The 17,511-nt window shown below is 42.0% G+C and overlaps 1 protein-coding gene across 1 annotated transcript in view; it reads left to right on the forward strand.

Moving 5' to 3' along the window:
- Positions 1-17,202, forward strand: part of NUAK1 (NUAK family kinase 1) — a 68,466-nt gene extending 51,264 nt beyond the window's left edge. The window contains exons 4-7 of the mRNA XM_014606485.2: positions 925-990; positions 11,227-11,346; positions 11,707-11,839; positions 13,125-17,202. Of these exons, the coding sequence (XP_014461971.2) occupies positions 925-990; positions 11,227-11,346; positions 11,707-11,839; positions 13,125-14,278 (1,473 nt within the window). The 3' untranslated portion in view covers positions 14,279-17,202. The remainder of the gene's footprint in view (positions 1-924; positions 991-11,226; positions 11,347-11,706; positions 11,840-13,124) is intronic.
- The last annotated feature ends 309 nt before the right edge of the window (positions 17,203-17,511 follow it).

Below are 17,511 nucleotides of genomic sequence, written 5' to 3' on the forward strand. Positions count from 1 at the left end.
AGTAGAATATATACAATAAAAAAGCAGAACAGAGGTATAAATGTCCAACTTTAGAACAAGGAACTCTTTTGAGCAAGGTAGAAAGAAAGAATACTTAGCAAGCAGCCATTTAAGTTACCCTTCCAGATATAATAGGATCATCAGACAGCTTCCCTTTGATATTGTTTTTATCCATCATAGCATGCCTTCAAATGGCAATTAAAACCATGAAAGACAAGCGATTGTCTGTTTATCTTCATGGATTCTCCCTTGTAGATTGTGATTGCATAGAGCCAAAAGTTGCACCTGGATAGAGGCAACAGGCAGCAACCACAGCCTTCTGTTAGAATTTTTAACATTTTAATCTTCCTTTGAATTCTGTTAAGCAGTGGAGGTTTGTTTGCACAGTCCTGAGTGCACAGCACGGAAAGCCTCCATGAGCCTTCTCTGTGTAGGTAGTTTTCAGAATTTCTGGGAGAAGGCACTGTGACTAGAACACATCTTGTTAGTTTTTTCACTTAACAATTATAGGCACAAGAGTCTTGCAGGTTTATAACTTCCTTTGATTAAATGACTGTATACTGGAGGAATTGGAGCTTTTAGAAGGACAAACGTCATTGACAGATATTGTTTTCTGGTGCCTGGGAAGAATATATTGCTTTCACGCAGTGGGGGTAGGATAGGAGTTGGAATTAAGTTCCAGAAAGAATCCTCCTGCTGTTTTACAGGCTTTGTGGGAGGACAGATTCCAGTCATTCTTTTCTTAACCACACAGCAAGCGACTAATACATCTCCTGTCACTAGTCACTGGGTCGTGAGTGTTATGACAGTGAAATCAGTCCTGAAATGTACATACAAAGACCACCCTGATGGTTCAGTTCTTTAATTTGTCTAATATTTCCTTATGTTCCCTCTCCCCCACCCTGTGTGTTTTTCTCGTTTCAGAATGGTGTTGTGCATAGGGACCTCAAATTGGAAAACATCCTTCTTGATGACAATTTTAACATTAAGGTAGGGTTCTTTCTACTTCCTTCTCCAAATGTATTTGCATGTTCTGTAGCAATTTTCAACCAGGGTGGGGTAGTAGAATTCCGTGATTGCGTACACATACTCACACAATCTGGGAGAGTATCCTCAGGTTTGTTTTCTCATAGGAAAACCTACCCAGAGATGCCTGAACAGACATTTGAATGCTGAGCCCCTGAAGAACAGAGAGCTTTTAGTGCTGACACTATGCATGCAGGGGGCTCCTGCACATCTCAGCATGCTCTGGAGGCTCCTTCAGTCTGCATGGAGACAAATGGCAGCAATACACAGGGCAGCCCTGATTGGCTGACCCAGATTGCTCAGGGTTATCCCACCTCTCCCTGCTGCACAATGTAGGGGTTGGAGCAGTTGAATGCAGTAACACACTTGTTTCCCTTGGGGATGAGATAGGAGCAAAGCCTCCTGGGATTCTGGAGGACTGTGCTGTGGCTTCTCTCAAAAGATAACCGGTACAGACATTTGCACTCCCAGGGAAAACTCTCCCAGGAATGATTCAATCCTGGTTGTTCCCAGGTTATTTTTCTCTCAGAGTATTTTTCTCTGGGAGAAAAATCTTGAACATCTCTACACTCATGCTTTCTACTGTGAGAGCAATAACTCTCCCGGGAGAAACAATGTCGGTAGGTGGCTAGTGTTAAAACAGCAATGCCTGGCATGTAACTAAAGGGGTGTGTGATTGGGGAGGGATAGTACTATTTATGATTGGTTTTAAGTTCTCAAAGGAATCTTAAATAATATGGGGGGAAGGTCATCACACCACCCAAGAGGCTCACTTCTCAAAGCAGTATCAGTTCACCAGTGGAAAAGAGCAGAGTGCTTCATGCAATGCAGTTTACTTTACAAATGGTATTATTGCTAGCTGCTACCGAGTCTAGAAAAAACTTTCTTGGCCTACAGGGCTCAAGTGCCTTCTACAGAACACTCCAAATGTCCTTTTGATCACGTTGGGAAAATAAGCAAATGGAGTTTCAAAATAAACCCAGTAAAGCACATGTGTTTCATTAGGAAATGGCCTTGGAACTCCAGACACAAATGTAGCTTTCTGAACTATCAGTGATGTCACATCTGTGTCAGTTACCCCCAGCAAAAGCATGGGAATGGCTTTTCTTTTTCTTTTTCTTTTTCTTTTTCTTTCCTTTTCTTTTTTAATAATAGCCATAAAAAGCTAAGTAATAGAGTTCTGGGAGATCAGTGAAGTTTCTGAATGGCTGACCTTGTTTCACTTCGAACTTTGTCATTCAATGCTTATAAGGCATTTAGTCACCTTCCTTGCCCCCATCTCCCCCCTCTGTGCAGCATAGATAGTTGGGTGCAGAGACTTGCAGATAACCAAACAGAGATAGGTGATCAATAGTATCTGCTGGTTGTTGTACTTTATTAATTAATAGCAAAGCAAAGGAATCTATTTACCAACTGTTCCTACATCTTAAGTTTTGACTTAATCAGGTTTCTGTCCTGTCTCACCATTGAGAGTCACCAGGCTCTCCACTCCGTCTTCTGGTTATACACTGGATAGGCCTTATTCATTTTAAATGTGTGTGCAATGGAAATGGAAATAGAAAGTAACATATGGTTGTTACCATCTGTGTAAAACTGATGACAGAAGCTAACTTGGATTGAGTGGATTAAAGATACATAAATATGCAGTTTCTAAAAATAGCCTTTTACAGAAGGCACATCTTATGTGGTACTTGAATATTCGTCATTAACATCAAGGCTGTAATGCCTCTTCAGTTACATTCCAGCAACATCACTGATATTGGCAGCCTCCCTCCTTCTCTGTCTCATAGCAGAGCTGGAAACAAAAGTAGCCTTTATAGGGCATTGCTTCCGCCTGCAGGATGACCTCTCTTCCACACTACTCACCAAGCTATCTTCCCAGCTAATCACAGAATTCTTGAGAGAAAAGAAGAATTTGGGGAATTTGTCAAATGGGGTGGGGTTAAGCAATAGGCTGTGATCATCATGTGGAAACCAATAATTTTCTCAAGCCTTCAGGAAGCTGGACTGCACCAAAAGGCTTGATTCCTCCCTTGTGTGTATTTTATACCAGTTTAACTCTTTTGACTCCATGTGGATTTACACCCAAATTCTTTATGTAATGAAGGCACTTCAGAATGGCAACCTTATTCTCAGACATTCCAGTGATTGCCACTATCACATGGAAATGGGTAGATGCTAATCAGAAGGCAAAGAGGTCCATAAGCCTAGAAATCCTCCCCCAGTAGCATGTTGATTTCGATAGGCCTTTATATGTAAACCAGCAATCAAGAGCTCACAGGTGCCCTGACGAAAACTTCGCCCCATTGAAGTCAAATGGCAAAATCTCATTGTGTTCATTGAAGCCAGGATCCCACCCTTGGGCTCCAGACATGTAAAATACTGCTGGTGTCCCTTGTTGTAAATGTTGTGTCCCTGGAATACCTGATGGAATTTTGGTAGCTGAAGAATCCTGTAATACTTATGCTTTCTCTGCAACTATCAGAAAAAAATAACTTGAGATATTCATTGTTGTTCTTTTGTTGGTGTTGAACTAAATTCTGCTCAACTTAAAATGTGTGCATTTTGCATACTTTGAGCCCTTTCTCAGTTGTTGCATTTAAAGTAGGGCACATCTTTGAGTGTATAACTATGTATGGCAGAGGTTTTCAACCTTTTTTAGTTTAAGTACCCCTGGTAGCCAAGTGGGGGGTGGAAGGTGGGTAGTGCATGGCATGACATGGAGCAGGGAAATGGGCATGGCACTCAGGCAGGCAGGGATGGAGCGCTACCACCTCTGAGGAGCAGGGCTGGGGCAAGGCAAGGAAGCTCACTGGGCTGAGGTGAGGGCAGCAGTGCCTCTCTGTGGGGCAGGGAAGCTCACTGGGCTGGTGTATGGCAGCAGTGGCCGCTGCACATGAGCTTCTCCACTGCCCTTGCCCCGGCCCCGCTCCTGGGAGGCGAGGTGGCGGTGTTCCATCCCCGCCCACCCGCATGTACCTTCTAGGACCGGTCCAAGTCCCCCCAGGGGTACGTGTACCCATAGTTGACAACCCCTGATGTATGGGCATGCATATACACTCACAGGTGGCTACAAGCTGTCTTGCTGTCTCATGATGCTTGTATTTAAACAAAGAACCTCTTGAGGCTAAAGGATAGAGATTGGAAAACAGTTTATATTTCACACTCCTAATTATCAACACTGTCTGAATTTGGATTCCTTTAAGAGAGGGTTTTTGTATCTTACCTACCACATAATTGAGATCTACTTGCAGCACTTGATGTTAAACAGACTGCCACTATTTCCCTTGATGCTTTCAGCTTAGAATTTGTTATTGTGGTTTCTATGCAAGTTACACAGAGTTTATTTCCCCTTCTTCTCTGTTTCCCTAAACAATATTTGTTGGCAAGGAAACACATCTGGAACTGTAAATTATTTATTTGCAGTTGAGTAAATCTAACAGGCCCTGATTCTGAAAACATTTACAGATGCTTAAAGCAGAAAGAGAAATGTGCAGTTTAGGGTGGAGTGTTGGTTTTGAACATTCAGAAAACACATCTACTGAAATGGGAGTTTTACTGTTATCTGCACTTCTGAGACCTCCAGTCTCATGATCTTGTATTTATATTTCATCCAGCAGATTCCAGGGCCTTTTACAAAATTTACTAATTGATTATAAGAAAAGTATAATAAAAGGAAATAATTTTCTTCACTGGGTTGTGATCTATAATTAAGTATATATTTCTGAAAAAAGCAGTGTCCTCTATAATGCAATTAATACAATTGCACTATAATTAGAACAAGCTCTGGGAAGATGTTAGAATGTTTTTCAGACAGGAAGTAAAGAACATTTGATCCATAAAAAATTATCATGTGGTCTCATACAGTGAGTTAGCCAATTTATTGTGTTCTTTTATTTGATACATGGACAACTTCGGAGCTATTGAGAAATTTGATCCTGTTTAAATTAAAGTCATAAAGTAGTTGAGCAGTGCACAAAGACATAAGTCAGTTTTTTATCTTAATTAGTGAGCGAAGTCTCTGGAAACTTGATAGGTGTGATGGTGTGCAGCAGGAAGCACCAGTATTTGAAAACTGAGAAACATATCACCTTTCCAATGCAATCAGGGCCTGTGCTGCAGCGGCACAAATTTGGGCTACTACTTTGTGCCTCAGATCATGCCCCTGCATGTGCCCTTTGTTGCAGGCTGTGCCCTGCTCCTCCTGGCTCCTGGCCAGGCTCCATGTGTTGTGGGAGAGGGGGAGGGCAGCTGGGGCACAGGGCCCCTCTGCGCAGGGCTAGCTGGCAGCTCCCTTGTCTCCGCAGCAGAGCCCCAGTGCTGCTTTCCCCTCCGTTTCTGCAGGCTGTCGAGCCCCTGTGCTGAGACACACTGCACCTCAGCCAGCCCCATTAACCTAAATAATGTCTAATTTCAGTCACTTGTGAGATCAAAAGGGTGCCAAATCTTTTAGAGGCAATGAAGTAAACTATCTTAGCTTTTGCTAAGATCTGATCATTGCTGGCCTGTACTTCTGTACTTAATATGCTCAATGGTCAGATGTATTTTCAGACCTTAGAAAAAAGTTCTTCATGGTCAGGGTTGCCAGGATCTGAAATGGGCTTCCAGTGGAGGTGGTGCTCACCCCATCCTTGGGGGTCTTCAGTAGGAGACTGGACAGGCATCTGGCTGGGTTCACATGATCCCAGGTTTGGTGACCTTTTTCTTGCCTGCCAGGGGCAGAGGGTCGGACTAGATGGCTCACTGAGGTCCCTTCCAATCCTAGAATCTATGAATCTATGACCTATGGGCTATATAACCAGTTTCTTGTTGGGCATACAGCAGGATAGGGTAGCACTTCATAAACTAACTCAGTGCTCAACCTTTTGGTGCCATGGGGTGGATGAGTGGTGGAGGGCCCATCCACAGGTCAGATCAGGCCCCACATACCAGGATCAGACCCCCACACCACCTCCTCGCCCTTACACTGCCACATAGAGCCTCCGCATCACCCCCCCTCATCCCTGCTCGGGGCCCTCTGCTCCCTCCCACAGCCCTGCTCAAGGCTCCTTTCCACCTCCCTCAAGTCAGTGCCACCAGGTCGGGACCTTGTACCGCCTTCCTGGGGCCCACACTGCCAGATCAAGGTCCCATGCTGCCTCCATCTAGCCCGTGTGTGCCTAGATTGGGTCTGGCCCACTTCAGCATGTCAGTCTATGGTCCTGTCTGGCCCATGGGGCTCCCCACAAGTCTGGAAATTTGGCAGCAGGGGAGCGGCAATTATTGCCATCACTCCCCTACTTCCAAATGTTTGGACCTGTGGGGATCCTTGTTGGCTGGATGGCATGCCTCTGTGTGCTGAGTCTAGCCCATGAGTTGGGAGTTGAGCACTCCTGGACTAATTCAGAGATGCATGAAGTAGGCTGTAGCTTACTAAAGCTCACGCTGTCTAATGAGCTAGTCTATACAATGTGCTACCCTGCCCTGTCTTCTCTCTAACTTCAAATTACCATGGCTAACAGCCTCTCCCAGTTGCTTTTTAAATTGAGTCTTACTACAGACTCAATGTAGAAAACACTTCGGTATATGAAGTGTGAGAACAGTGAACAAGAGACCTCTGGACTGAACCAGAGCTTAATTTTAGCCAAAAAGGTGATTTTTGTGGTGTCAGCAATAGTACTGACAGTACCCAACCACAGTGGGGTCTTGGTCCACACAGGGGCTCTGAGGTGCTACCACAGTGCAGGTGAATAACAAGCAGAGTAATACATGCAGACAAGTGAGATTTCAATGGATTCTTACAGGGAAGTCAGGTGTTTGTATCCTGGACCAGGAAATAACATGACACCAAAACCTGCTAGGATGGAACAATGTTACAGACAGCCATACCTAGGCAGAGAATGGTTAGAAAGGCTAAGGCAATGCCAAACCCCCAGTGCTTCTCCTAAAAAGGGTAAATTTAAAATTATACAAAGTGAGCACAGGATTGAAAAATCCAAATTCAGTAGCAAGAGTCTGTTGGCTGCTCTTTTTGTTGGGCTGGAAAGGAGAATGCATACCTGAAATCCTCCTGGGTTAGCAGGAGGTAGAGTGGGCAGTTAGTTCACGGTTAGGTGCTTGTATTTCAGGTGCGTCTCTTGGAAGGTGTCTTGTACAGCACAGAGCTGTCATCTGCCTGTGTGGACCAAATTATTTGTCGACTTTGAAATATAAAGAGAGATGGATTCTCATATGGTGCAAACTGGCAAAGTGCAGACTTCATGGAATTTTATACTCCACGCTTAAATCAACCGATAAATTACATCTGGTTTATTGTAGTTAACAGTAAATATGAAACATGCACCTCCTGAAGCTAAGGGAATAAAAGTCTGCTTTCCAGCTCCTCCCAATTTGGGACGTTTTTTGAATTAATGCTTTAGCTCCATTTAAGTGCCAAGAACATGAAGTAATCTTGGCTTCTTTTAATCTTGTTTTGGGGGGCATGACAGTTTTAATGGGAAAAGCTGATAAGCATCAGTCTGTGAGTATGGGAGTGGACTGTAATATAAATACTCTTTTCCTGAATGGCCAAAATGGAAACATGAATGCCCAAGTCTGGGAGTTCCTTGGTATGAGGAGTGGTGCATATACCCCTCTACATGCTCATTTATATATCCACACATTTTATACATTCCGGGCAGTTAAAGGAATGTGTTTTCTTAAGGAAGCATACTGTGCAGTATCCGCCTCTGTCTTAGCTGTGTCCTGAACTAAAATAAAACTCAGGGGCCAGCACAAAAGTTTTAAACAGTGAAACAGTCTCATTCTTCTTTTGATTGACAGGGCACACTTCATAAGGCTTAAGACCAACTTCCTGCAAGCCAGTTAGGGTGACTTGATAAGAAAGCGGAATTTAGGGCAATTAAGTGCAATTTGAGCCATGAGAATACGTTTGCAGACTGCAATTGTATACCAGCTGCTTTCAATGACATTCCAGGCATACAACGAAGATTTTACAAGCCATGCTTATTTAAGTGTTGAATTTTGCTACAGCAGATTGATAGCACAGTATTTAGGAGATGGAATAAATTCAGAGTATAAATGAACTGTGATGAGAAAAATTAATATTAATGAACAAAAACAGCTGCTTCATCACCAGAAATACTTTAGGAGCACCAAATATCACTAGAGCATATTCTGTCTCTGTCTCTTTCCCCCTCCTCCCCCCCCACACAACATATCTACACGTGCATTTACGCGGGCTTAAAGTTACTGCACGGTAAGTGAGAATAGGCTTATATCTACATATGCAGGTGTTAAAGCGCATTAACACTGTGTGTGGACTAACTTGGAACTCAAGTTAGTCCCAAGTCAGTCCACACACACAACGTTACTGTGCAGTAAGGCATCTACACGTGTGTTACTACGCAGTAACTAATTGGCAGGGCCAGCCCGTCCTATCCTGCGGAACCTACAGCCGCAGGGGGCCCTGCAGTGAAGGGACCGCCTCCGGCTGTGAACACTCTGCCATTCTACGCTGCTGCCAGCTTCAAGTCCAGCTGCTTGCCACTGCCGTTGCTGGCGGCTTCTTCGGCTGTTTGCCGCCCCCCTCCGCTACTGCCGACGCCGGTTTCTTCGCATCAAGGGGGCCCCAAAACAGTATCTTACAGGGGATCCCCAATATTGTGGGCCAGCCCTGCTAATTGGGCATAGATTTGATACCTGCATGATGCAGGTATCAAATTTATGCCCAAGTGAGATTAAGTCCATATTTACTGCTCAGTACAGGAGTACACATGTAGACGTGTGCCCATACTGTGCAGTAATTCTGGTTACCGCACAGTAAATGGGCGTGTGTAGACATGCCCAGAGTAAAGCAAAATATTAAAGATGGGTGATAGAAATTGCATGAGAGAGATAAGGCTTTAAAGATTTCCTACAAAGGGTATTTTAAAAAATCAGGATCGTGTTGTTTTTTGCCTGTTTCTGATATATAAAGAAGACCTGCAAAATCCTTCCTGTCCACTATCTCCTATACTGCTCTTTTCTCTCTTTGTTCTCTTGTTCTCTGGTTTTGTTGCAGAAGATTTTGGAATTGAGGTGGATTGAAACAAGGACAAACTTTATCCCAAGCATTCATTGAGCATCATAGTTACATATAAGTTAGTAGCAGTAAACACATATTTGAAACATTCTGTCAGAAAAAGTCCTTTTTCCATCTGATGGCTTTACTTTTGCTTTCCTGTTTCTTGTGACATCACAATGCCACTAGTTTCCCCTGGGACATAATTTCTTCATGGTAGGAAAAAAACAATTTTATTATGAAGTGAAGAAAATTCCTGTCTTGTATATGTTATATATTTTGTTGCTGTTCTGAAAAATACCTCCCAGATCTTCTTCATACTTCCGAAAGAATAAAAAATGGTTGCAAGTCCCCTTTAAGACATCTTTAGTAAATAGCAGGATCCCAGCTGCCAGAACTAGCCTTACATCTAGTGTGCATTCTCCCTATCCTTCTGGTACCAGTGGCAGCCACTGTTGTTATGGGTCCATGCAGTACCTATTCCAGTTCTTCTCCCACATCACCTCCCATGCCTTCTAAACTGTCTTATGCACTGTTTTGTCCCAACTTCTTGCCCATTTTTTTGCTGCCTACTCTTTCACTGCTGGGGGAAAGCCCAGCATCTGCTCCTCTTTTTCCCAGGGGTTTATGCACGAGGAAGAGGAAGCAGCTTCTGCTGTACAGTGGTTCTTTGGGACTAGGTTTTATAACATAGTTTGAAGACCATCAAATAGGAAAAAAATCATTAAACCAATCAAAGCTCCAGAGCTTTATGTAACTATTTTCTATAGCTGCGGATATTAATCCATCCCCTATAGAGGATCCCATATGGAGAAACAAGCTAACTCCTCCACAGGATCTCAGGTTCAGACCCATCCCTGACTCTCACAATCTGCCCGTGGCTTCAGTGAGACTAATGTGAGTGGGATTTGTCCCAAGAAAGGATAGGTTGACTGTGCTAGAAGCTACAGGGTGACTCATAGGATTTCTAGGATAGCCACATGAAAAGCTATTGTGCATGATGTTATCTGAGTTTTGCAGTCCAGCATTTCTTAGGTCAGTAGCATGCATGAATAAAATAGACTGGGCAACAGAGATGTTTGGGTAAAAAATGAAATACAAATTGAGGCATGTTTCCTTATGCTGGAGAAAAGTACCTGGGAGTTTTTAAGGCCACACTTTTGTTCAGACTTTTGTTTTTTAACAGAAAAGAACAGAACATTGAAGTCACAAACAAATTGTCTGACCCCAATCCTGTAGTTCCTGCACAGGCAGAGTCTTACATGGAGTTTTGTGTGTGTTGCGAAGGTTGGATTTGGGCCCATTGTTTGCAATTAGGAAAGGACTCCTGTTTTATTGCCTTATACCCATGTTCTTGTCTACTTGACCTTTGGTTTCCCTAAATGCCTGAATAATCAGAGCCTGTTGAATTTGGAAAAGTTAGTTAGTATCATACTCTCTTGTTCTCCATATTGTACTTGGTGCTGAATAAGATAAAGCTTGTGTTCTATAGGGCATGTCTACACATGGTTGCACAGTGCCTTTGTTACTGTGGTGTCATTCAGTACTTCCCTTTGGAAGTACTAAATAATGGTACAGTAACAGCCTGTACTGTGCCATGCCGGCCGCGCTCGGTTATTTTTGCCTGCTATGTCACTTTAGGAATGCACTATAACAAGGGTGTGCGTTGCTATGGCGATGTAGTGGTGGCTTCAAAGTTTTTACCACCGGACACTACGGCACTATAGGATCTTGTGTACACACACCCTATATGTATCTTATTTATTTATTTTATAAAATGAAATACCTACCCTGCCTTCTTGCTGAATAAGACACCATTTTCTTTCAGGATATTCTGCCTTGGTCCCCATGAATTCACTGCCTCACTTCTATTGGATTTTAAGGACCACTAGCCAAATACAACTGTGCTACAAAATCCAAATAGTGGCACTTTATCATTGATTTGCTCCCATGCAAATAACCCTTGCGAACATATGCAAGGCACCCAGGAGTAAGTGCCTGACTAATCTTCCCAGTATATCAGTTGCTGAGCTATAAATCTAATCCAAGAATCCTGGCTCCCAATCCTGATGCTTTAACTAATAGATCTTTCTCTATCCCTATTATTTTCATTAGAGAAATGTCCATACCACAGAACTCTCTTGTAATTGTCTTTACAGATTGCAGACTTTGGGCTTTCCAACCTTTATCACAAAGACAAGTTTTTGCAGACCTTCTGTGGAAGCCCACTTTATGCCTCCCCTGAAATTGTTAATGGAAGACCTTACCGAGGCCCAGAGGTAAGGTCAGAGGGGAGGGAAGGAAAGAGTTTAAATAAAAATTCATCTTAACTTTTGTTGGTAGAGTGGGATGGGATGGAGTGGCTTTGGCAATAATGACCATGTAGGTTAGCCCTATACAGATTGTACTGTTTGCATGGACTACACTGGGTGTTTCTGTTGGACGTATTCATTTGACCTTCTGGTGCATTCATTTACTTTGCTTACAAATGATATGAAATATTTGTATGTCCAAAAATATGCACAGTTTGGCATTATGTCGCTTTTCTGGTGCTATGCCGCTTTTCTGGTGCTAGTGGTTTAGAAGGCTGCAGGAGTCAGCTTTTCTAGTCTTCATGCTCTTTTGTCTGTGCATTTTAGGTTGATAGCTGGGCCCTAGGTGTATTGCTTTACACGCTGGTATATGGAACGATGCCCTTCGATGGCTTTGATCACAAAAATCTAATCAGGCAGATCAGCAGTGGAGAATATCGTGAGCCAACACAGCCCTCAGGTATAAAAAGGAAACAAACAAATGTGGGTGTAATGCACTGAGATCATAGCAGGAGCTCTGTATGACTGGTCTGTCTTGCCTCTCAGCAGGGTAGATGTGCACCTTATAGGCTAACTAAATAAGATAAATATATATAGTTAGTTATTTAATTAGTTTATAAGGTGCATATCTGCTTTCTGCCTGACTTCGGACTAACACGGTTAACTACCTCTTTCTACTCTGCCTCTACCACCATTTTCTGGTGTCTCTTTAGAAAGAAAGACAAAGAAAAGAATCTCCCAGACTTCGCCAAACTTCATCTGTTATCAATTCCCATCTGGATTGAGTGTTTTCCCAAAGCCCTTTTGAAATGAAAGTTTTATAGCATATAGATTTTATTGCCTTAGGGAAGCTTTAACAAGCTCTTTTAACTAGATCTATGACAGTGGAAAGTCTGTTAGCTATTGCAAGTGGAATTGTTCAGACAAGCTGTAAACTGATACATGGTACTGATACAGATCAGTCTTCTAGTCTAACTACATCGTGGGATATAGATATCAAAAGCAGAGAGAAGATAAATAGTAATGGAGAAGCAATCACTTGCACAAGAACCTGGTCCAGTGTCTGAATTCAATACCAGTGTGTTCACAGTTATTTCTGAACAAGGGGATCACACAATGAATAGGGCCCTGATAGAAAATCACCAAAAGAAATCTGGTCCAGCCAAATGATCTTAGTAGTCCTTTCTGGTTTGAAAATCTATGGACCCATTCATAAATTTCACAAGACATTTGTCTCTCATCATTTGTTTCCCAACATTGTTCATATTTTCCCTCCCAGTTATTGCAATGTCATTTGTTTTGTGGAAATTTAAGAATGCATAAAAAACCCTATATTATAATGCATTTTACTTCCTTTCCTCCTTTTTAAAAATGATACTCACAAAAGCAATAATGGAGGTCATATAAAATACCCTTGTTCCCTTTTGTTTTCCTCTAAGGTTTATAATAATCAGGGTTGATGGAAAGGTCGGTATCTACATTAAATTCCTTCACTAATATGGAAAAACACTCAGTTATTTGATGACCCAATGGTACATTCATCTGGGTAGATTATATGTCTTCAGATATGGAATAGCACTTAAGAGCATTTCCCCCATGCTGAGAAAATGGACGTACCCTTACCCTGCATAGCACCTTTGCTTTATCTATTTTGAGAAACATCATTTCTGCTTATCATCCTTGCCCACATTTCTGTTTTAAAATCAAAATGTAAGTCTATATTTTAAATGTCATTGTTTCCATAGATGCTCGTGGTCTGATCAGGTGGATGCTGATGGTGAACCCTGAGCGCCGAGCAACCATTGAAGACATAGCCAATCACTGGTGGGTTAATTGGGGCTACAAGAGCAGCGTTTGTGACTGTGATGCCATGAGGGACTCAGAGTCCCCACTGCTGGCTAGGTTTATTGATTGGCATCACCGTTCTACTGGTCTCCAGCCAGAGACTGATACCAAAATGAAGTGCCTTTCCAAACCCAAAGGTTCTGAGGTCATGCTAGAGCAACAGAGATCTCTGAAAAAATCAAAGAAGGAAAATGACATTGCACAATCTGTCCAGGATGGAGGGGCTGAAAATGCATCCAAGCCAACCTCCAAGAGACCCAAAGGCATCTTGAAGAAAAGGAGCAACAGTGAGCATCGGTCTCACAGTGCAGGGTTCATTGAAGGAGTGGTCAACCCAGTGTTACCTTCCACTTTTAAGTTAGAGCAAGAACTGTGTAGGACTGGTGTTGCCATTAAAAGCGTTGTGGAGGGAGACGTAGGAGGCAAATATGGCACTAAACAATCTTCCCTAATGCCAAAAAAAGGAATCTTGAAGAAGACTCAGCAGCGAGAATCTGGATATTACTCCTCTCCAGAACGGAGTGAATCTTCTGAACTTTTGGACAACAATGATGAAACAGAAAACAATGACATTTCCCCTGGTGTCGCTGAAACATCAAGAATTGGGTCTCACAGCCACTCCTATAGGCGTAAGGGCATCTTAAAACATAACAGCAAGTATTCCACTAGCAGCACTGAGTCAGCTTTGGTCAGCCCTGACACACCTACGCTGGAAGCCATGGAGGAAGTGGTACTGCCTGGGGATGGCCTATCTCGAAGTTACAGTCGCCCTTCTAGCGTGATCAGTGATGACAGTATTCTGTCCAGTGACTCCTTTGACTTGCTGGATTTGCAAGAGAATAGGCCAAACAGGCAGAGGATACGGAGCTGTGTCTCTGCTGAAAACTTCCTCCAGATCCAAGATTTCGAAGGACTCCAGAATCGCCCACGACCACAGTATCTGAAACGCTATCGAAATCGCCTGGGGGACAGCAGTTTTTCCCTTCTCACAGACATGGATGATGTGACTCAGGTTTACAAGAAAGCGCTAGAGATCTGCAACAAGCTCAATTAGCAGAGTGAAGATGGTGAGGAGGGAAGGGAGTTGTCTTGTGTACCTTTATGATGGAGTTAGCCAGGTTACCTATTTGCTGACAGTGATAGTGTTTTCAAAATGGGTGTGAATGTGCCTACTCAGCTGATACCCTTGAAATATATATAAATCAACCCCAAATCATCTCATGATCATTATGCAAACTCTCTTCCCATTGGTATTATCAAAATACTACCTAGTTGCTCCCCCCCACCAAACTCTTTTTACATGTGATGTAAACATATCAGGATTGAGCAGCCAAAGACAGAACAAAATCCAAAATGGCTGGAAATGGAAGCTAGACTGGAAATAAGTCAGACATTTTGAACAGCAATGATTAGTAATCGTGACAGCAGCGCTACAAAAGTATGTGGTAGAATCGTCACCACTTTGAAATCTTTGAATTGACATTAACTATCCTTTGAAAAAGATACGCTTTAAGTTGAGCCTGAAATGATTATACTCAATGAAGGAATTGCAGGTGAATATTTAGATAGACTGAATTATGTAGGAGGCCAGACTAGATGTTTGCAGTGTTACCTTCTGGCTTTAAAATCTATGAGTTACTGAACTTGTTATGGGACGGGGACCTTTACATAGTCACCCTCAGTACATGGTGGACATTACCAAAAATGTTTGAAGCATAGGGCTTAAGACTCAGATTTTATATATACCATGAGATTGCTGTTCATTATTAAGGAGCATATATTCTTTCTTGCCATCAACTCTGTGAAAAAATACAGCAACTGAAAAAGTAGTCTGAGCTAAAAGATGTACATTTTAAGAGGCTAGTTGATGTCATTCCTTTGATTTATGAGATTTGTGACGTTTTCCAGATTGCCAGTCAAACAAATACTTAGGAAGAGGTATGTAATAAGTTCTCTCAGGGGTTAAATAAATATGATTTCTATATGCCAGTCATTATCACTGTCAACAAATGGTGCCACTTTGCTATTAGCATGTAAAATCAGAGAGTGGTGGATAGTTTGCCTCTAGAATGTTAGCTTAAGAGAAGGCTATAGCATGTAGTAAGTGGACAGAGGTCTGAGTGTCAGAAGAATGTGCCTTTCTCCAAATAAGAGTGTTTCTAAGTAGGTAGTAATGGAACAGAAGGATTTGGTATATGAGCACTGAAATAACAGTAGACTTAAAGGATTTGGTGTGAAAATGCAGGTAGCTCCGTGTGTATTAGTAGATGGTACTGCTTAAGCAATGGTATTAGAAATGGTATTGAAAAGGGGAAGGATATGTAGATGTATCCTTAGACATATCTAAGTATCTAGACTAAAGGCTTCAACTCCCATAAAGGTACCACGTGGGTCTACTGGATTACCTGAATGTAAGCCTATGTTAGAAAGGCGCGCTATGTGTTTGACAGGCCTGGGCAAACTGGAGTCTTATGGATATTATTTTGGATCTCATTTAGCCAATGGCCCTTGGTTTCACTGGGTAGCAGTGAGACTAAAGGCAGATTTTGGTAAATCACATCAAATTGGATACAGATCTAAAAGTCTGAACAAACAGCCCCATCAACCAATCATGCAAGCAAAAGGTAACAGGGTAGATTTTGATTGCTTTTTATCCCCATGACTTCAGTTGAAACAGAATTTGGCCCATCATCTCTGGGCCTGGTCTAAAATCCTAAAAGCCATTGGGAAATAGTGCTCAAGAGATTCCTTTTGGGCTTCTCTGAGATTCTGCAACACCATCTCAAACAGACAGAAGCTGTTTCCCAGCTGAAATCTTTATTGTGCCATGGTCTTTCACTTTGTTGGTGCTTTCTTAAAAACCAGATGGATTAGCTAGCGTAAAGACAAACTCCTGAATCAACTCATCTGTCTTTAGGGATGATACATCTCGACTGTCTCCATCATTAGACACTGGGCCAAATTCAGCCCTTGTGTAAATGACATTAAGTATCATGAAATCCTGGAGAGAGGTGCTTCCAGGCAGCAAAGCTAACTTTGACTCACTTTTATAAGCAGTGGAATGTCAGTCCACTTCTGCATGACACACACCTTTTAGTGTGATGCTGAAACATCCTTTTAAAACCCTTATTACATGGGTTTTTGCCCCTCCACAGTGAATGTGCTGTTTTGCAGGGTACAAAACTAACAGGTTTGCTATGTCCTCTTACTTCAGGTAGAGTCTGTAGTGTTTCAAAAATTTAGGTGAGTTTTCCAGTCATGGTCAGAAGACACTCTTTAATTCTGTACTCTGGAGATAAGTGCCAAAACCTCAGCTGGCGTAAATCAGCACAGCTCCATTGACCCAATGGAACTTGACTTCAGTAGAATTGCCCTGACTGACCAGCAGTTAATCTGGCTCTAAATGTTTAATTGATATATATACATTTAAAGATGATGGAAGTGGGACTCAGCATGACCTTGTGGGGAGCATAGTGCCATTCAGAAGGCTCAGATTTACCTACGCATTTGCCCAGGCCTGCTGTCTTGTGTACAAATGTGAATGAATGATTGACTGCTTGCTGCCAAACTGGAAATGTTAAGTAGGGATTTACTGGCATGTTATCATTCCTAGAAGAAATGGAAAAAAAAAACAAAAACAAAAAAACTTGACTGCACATTGTTATTATTAGTGTTGTGATTTTTATTTAATTTTTTTGTATTACAAAGTTGACTTTTTTATTTGAATTTGTCTTTTTTTTATTTATTGGTCTGAAAGCCATTTCAAAGGTATAATAATATATTTGGTGTAATTTAATTGGTTCAACATTACAGCTCTGGCCAAAATTGTCTGGTGATTTGTTTTTTTCTTTTTTCCCACACATTGGTTGGTTTGAGCTTTTACAAGGCACACAGGGAAAAATGCTGGATAATCACCCAAAGTGTTTGTATTTTTAATCAATACTGTTTTTTTATTAAATAAAAATGAACTTAATGTAACTGGGAAGGCTTTTTCTTCCTCTTCAAATAAATGCAGATCAGCTGAACTAAATAGACGTCTCATGCACAAATACATCAGTGTTTCAGCAAGTCACACCCTAGTTGTTTACTCCAAGTTTTTGGCTTATTCATGCATTTGAAGATCTTGTGGGTGGCCACTGAGATGTGCATGCTATGAAAGATTTGGCATCAGGAACTATTCAAAGTTTTCAGCTGTATTAAAACACCACAGAGAAGAATAGCAGGGAAGGATTTTCTTTCCTGGAGATGAATTAGATCCATGGGCCAGGTGTGCTGCAGGTGAAAACT

The sequence above is a fragment of the Alligator mississippiensis genome, chromosome 4 (genome assembly GCF_030867095.1).
Source record: "Alligator mississippiensis isolate rAllMis1 chromosome 4, rAllMis1, whole genome shotgun sequence".
NCBI lineage: Eukaryota > Metazoa > Chordata > Crocodylia > Alligatoridae > Alligator > Alligator mississippiensis.